The 3,942-nt window shown below is 58.1% G+C and overlaps 1 protein-coding gene across 1 annotated transcript; it reads left to right on the forward strand.

Moving 5' to 3' along the window:
* Window positions 1–1,591: 1,591 nt before the first annotated feature.
* SDHAF1 (succinate dehydrogenase complex assembly factor 1) lies at window positions 1,592–2,281 on the forward strand. Its single transcript, NM_001194164.2, has one exon. The coding sequence runs from the start codon at window positions 1,695–1,697 to the stop codon at window positions 2,040–2,042; it is 348 nt and encodes a 115-aa protein (NP_001181093.1). The 5' UTR covers window positions 1,592–1,694; the 3' UTR covers window positions 2,043–2,281.
* The last annotated feature ends 1,661 nt before the right edge of the window (window positions 2,282–3,942 follow it).

Consider the following 3,942-nt stretch of genomic DNA (forward strand, 5'->3'; position numbering starts at 1 on the left):
TAGTTTCACCAATATGGTGAAACCCCGTCTCTACTAAAAATACAAAAAATTAGCCCAATGTGCTGGTGTGCACCTATAATTCCAGCTACTGGGGAGGCTGAGGTACGAGAATCACTTGAACCTAAAGGCAGAAGTTTCACCATGTTGATCAGGCTGGTGTTGAACTACTGACCTCGGGTGGTCTGCCCGCCTCAGTCTCCGAAACGGCTGGAATTACAGGTGTGAGCCACCGCGCTTGTTCTAGGACATGTATTTTTGATAGACATACATACACCCGACAGGCAGGATTCACAGTGGTTTCTGATTCTCCCTTGACTCCGAAACTCCAAGCCTAATCTCCGCCCCTGACCAGCTTCTCCTCTCTGAAGAGGAACGGACCCCCAGCTGGCTGCCGGCCCAAGTGTGTGAGCCGCAGTTGCACGCTGGGTGGAGGGGTCTGGGGTTGTCACCGAGCGGTCCCCCAAGCTCCGGTGCTGGTGGGGCCTGAGGATGCTGTGTCCTTGCGGGCCTCCCTGGCGCTACCAGGACGCCTCCAGGCGGCCCGCGGGGACAACAACGGCATTGCGGCCTACGACCTGAAGCTCCTGGGAGGACAACGGGCTGCCAGTCTAGTCCACTGTTCAGGGCGTCCCAGACTCCCGGCTTTAACAGTCCGTGAGGACCCAAACACCGCTGCCCAGTGCCCCGACTCCCACCTGCAGAGGGCGCGACCAACCCAGCTCCTAAAGCCACACGCTGCCTCTGGGGGCTTGGCGCCCACACCCGCTCTGCTTGTCTTCCCCTAGCACGGAGAAGCCTGTCCAACCAGCCGAGAGCCATTTCCCTACGGGGCCTCGTCCCTCTGCACGTGCCTAGGGCTGGGACCCCAGACACAGACCTGCCCCGGACGAGGGAACGCACGGAGCTTCCCGAGATGGTTTCAATCAGTAACTGACGGCAAGAGCACGCTTGTGCCCAGTGTCTCTCCCAGTGCTCCGTGCCGTTGGGACCCAAAGTCCGAACCCGTAGCAGGCCGCGGTGGCTCACGCCTGGAATCCCAACACTTTGGGAGGCTGAGAATCGTTTGAGCCCAGGAGTTCGAGGCCATCCTGGGCAACATAGCGAGACCCCATCTCTGCAAATAATAATAATAATAAAATAGGGGGCGCGGTTGCGCGCACCTGTGGTTCCAGCTACTCGGGAAGTTGAGGTGGGAGGATCGCTTGGGCCCAGGAGTTCGAGGCTGCAGTGAGCCAAGATCGTGCCACTGCACTCCAGCCTGGGCGACAGAGCGAGACCCCGTCACAAAAAAACAAAAAAACAAACCCTAGCTTCCTCTTCTCCCAGAACGCAGGAGTTAGGTCAGGACCCTCTGTTCCCTCCGACCCAAGACCTAGGAGTCCGAACACATAGCGACCTCCTCCTACGACACGCAGGTGCCAGGATCCCCAGAACTGCAGTCCCTTCAAGAACACGTGTTCCCTACAGGGGAGGCCGCGACCAGAGACTCCGCCCACTTCTCCCAGCCCGCTGTGGTGCAACAGCAACGACAGCCAATCAGACGCGGCAGCGCCGGATGGCGGGAGGCGGGAGTTGGGGGCCAAGGGAAGCGCAGGGCGGAAGTGGCTGTGGCTTTGCCCTTTGGCCTTGGCTCGCTGTGTGGCGGCTCGGCGGTTAGCAGGGAGTTCGCTGAGCGTCTCTGCCTAGCCGCGGTCATGAGCCGGCACAGCCGGCTGCAGCGGCAGGTTCTGAGCCTGTACCGCGATCTGCTGCGTGCCGGACGCGGGAAACCGGGCGCCGAGGCGCGAGTGCGGGCCGAGTTCCGGCAGCACGCGGGCCTGCCGCGCTCCGACGTGCTGCGCATCGAGTACCTGTACCGCCGCGGGCGGCGCCAGCTGCAGCTGCTACGCTCAGGCCACGCCACCGCCATGGGCGCCTTCGTACGCCCGCGGGCCCCGACCGAGGAGCCTGGCGGCGTGGGTTCCCAGCCTGACGACGGCGACGGTCCAAGGAACCCCCACGACAGCACGGGGGCACCGGAGACCCGGCCCGACGGACGGTGACTGGCGAAGAGCCGAACTCGCTCGATGGCGTGGTGGAGCCAGGAGGCTCGCCTGACTGCGTGGGGGGCCTGGGGAACCCGCCTAAGGTGAGAGATCTCGAGAGACTAGCTCGACGAATTGGGGATGTCAGAGACTGCCCCTTGGCGACGCAGGGGGCCTAGAGAGCCTCATGATGGACGGCAAGAGAGGCCCACCTTTTCCGGTGCTTGGAGACAGGTCGGCGCTCCTCCCCCATGAGGGCTTGGGGCGGCCTGGGACGCCGGCGGGCTGGACAGTGTCAAGCCGAGAGCTACTTGCCCGAAGGTACGGGGAGCCAGGACGCCCCCTGCTGGACAGGGAGAGCCTGAGACACCCTTCTCTTGACCCCTGAGAACACACCCACCTCTGGCTCCTCGAGTCTCCCCTCTCCTATATTTAACTCTGAGAAGTGCAGACTTTTTGCTGAGAAAGTATTGGGAAGGTTCCCTGATCAAGCGGTGAGAAGCCCGGAATCCCCTTTGGGAAAACTTTCCCCCATTAATTGTGACAAGCCAGGACCACGAGGAAGGGGCTAGCGGTCTGTCACCCTGGTTGATCAACTAAAGGGCCCTACTTGATGGTTTTGAGGGGCAACGTTGACTCATTTGCCCCTTCCCTCTCAGAATGTTGGACAAAGGGAATAAAATTGGGGATATGTCTACTTTCCTGTTGGTGGTCTTAAAGCTTTTATATATTTGAGGATTTTTGAAACCCCCCCCCCCACCACCACCACCGCACACACACACAGACACCTGGAAGGGACCATCTGGGAGGTAATAGGTGTGGGAATCTGACTCCCTCCGGAGTCCTCTAGACTGGCACATTGATTGAAGCAGCATAGTTCTCTCCCCTGGGCAGATTTGTGGAGGGGGTTCATCCTGGCTTAACCCCCAAAGATACCCCAGTTGGCTCCCTAATGGAGGGCAAGTTGTTTAACATCTTTGTGTGGGACAGGAAATGGTGGAGCTGAGAACTGGCTCAAAGCCTCTGAGGCAGTAGTGGGGGTCTCAGACCTGGAAATTTCTCAAACGCAGCTGAAGGGTCCAGCCTCAGCTACAATGAACGACAAGGCCTGGGGCAGGGGAGGGGAGATGAACCCCATAGATCACAGGTATACTCCCTCCTGTGTCCCCATATGGGCCTGCCCTAGACATTCTGTGGAGGGATGCAGTTTGCATCACTGAGCTGTATTTGCACCCATGTCAGTTAAGTAAGTGGAAATGAGTTCTTGTGGATGTAGCTGTGGGGAGGAGGACCACAGGTAAGGAGCATAGACCTCAGACCAAAGGGAGGATGGATGGAAGAGAAACAGTCGCTGTCCTAATCCTAGTGGGGGAGCCACATGCCCAAATGGTTATAAAGTAGAATTGGAATTTGAAGAATTAATTGCCAGGATAGGCTTCTAGGCACGAAGACCAAGGCTGGGCGCGGTGGCTCACGCCTGTAATCCCAGCACTTTTGGAGGCCAAGGTGGGCAGATCGCAAGGTCAGGAGTTCATGACCAGCCTGGCCAATATGGTGAAACCCCGTCTCTACTAAAAATACAAAAATTAGCCAGGCGTGGTAGTGGGCACCAGTAATCCCAGCTACTCAGGAGGCTAAGGCAGGAGAATCGCTTGAACCCTGGAGGTACAGGTTGCAATGAGCCAAGATCACACCATTGTACTCCAGCCTGGGCAACAGAGTGAGACTACGTCTCAAAAATAAATAAATAAATAAAAATAAAATAAAATAAAAGACCAGTGTGGGGAAAGGCCTGGAGGGGGCAAAAGGAAGAAATGCAGGGTCTCAGCTGGGGCCTGGCGTGCCCCAGGCACAAGGCTGTGGGTTTACTTGCTCGTGGCTTCTACTTCAGCTTTGTCTCAGGTTTGTCCTCACCATG

The sequence above is a fragment of the Macaca mulatta genome, chromosome 19, assembly GCF_049350105.2.
Source record: "Macaca mulatta isolate MMU2019108-1 chromosome 19, T2T-MMU8v2.0, whole genome shotgun sequence".
Classification (NCBI taxonomy): Eukaryota; Metazoa; Chordata; class Mammalia; order Primates; family Cercopithecidae; genus Macaca; species Macaca mulatta.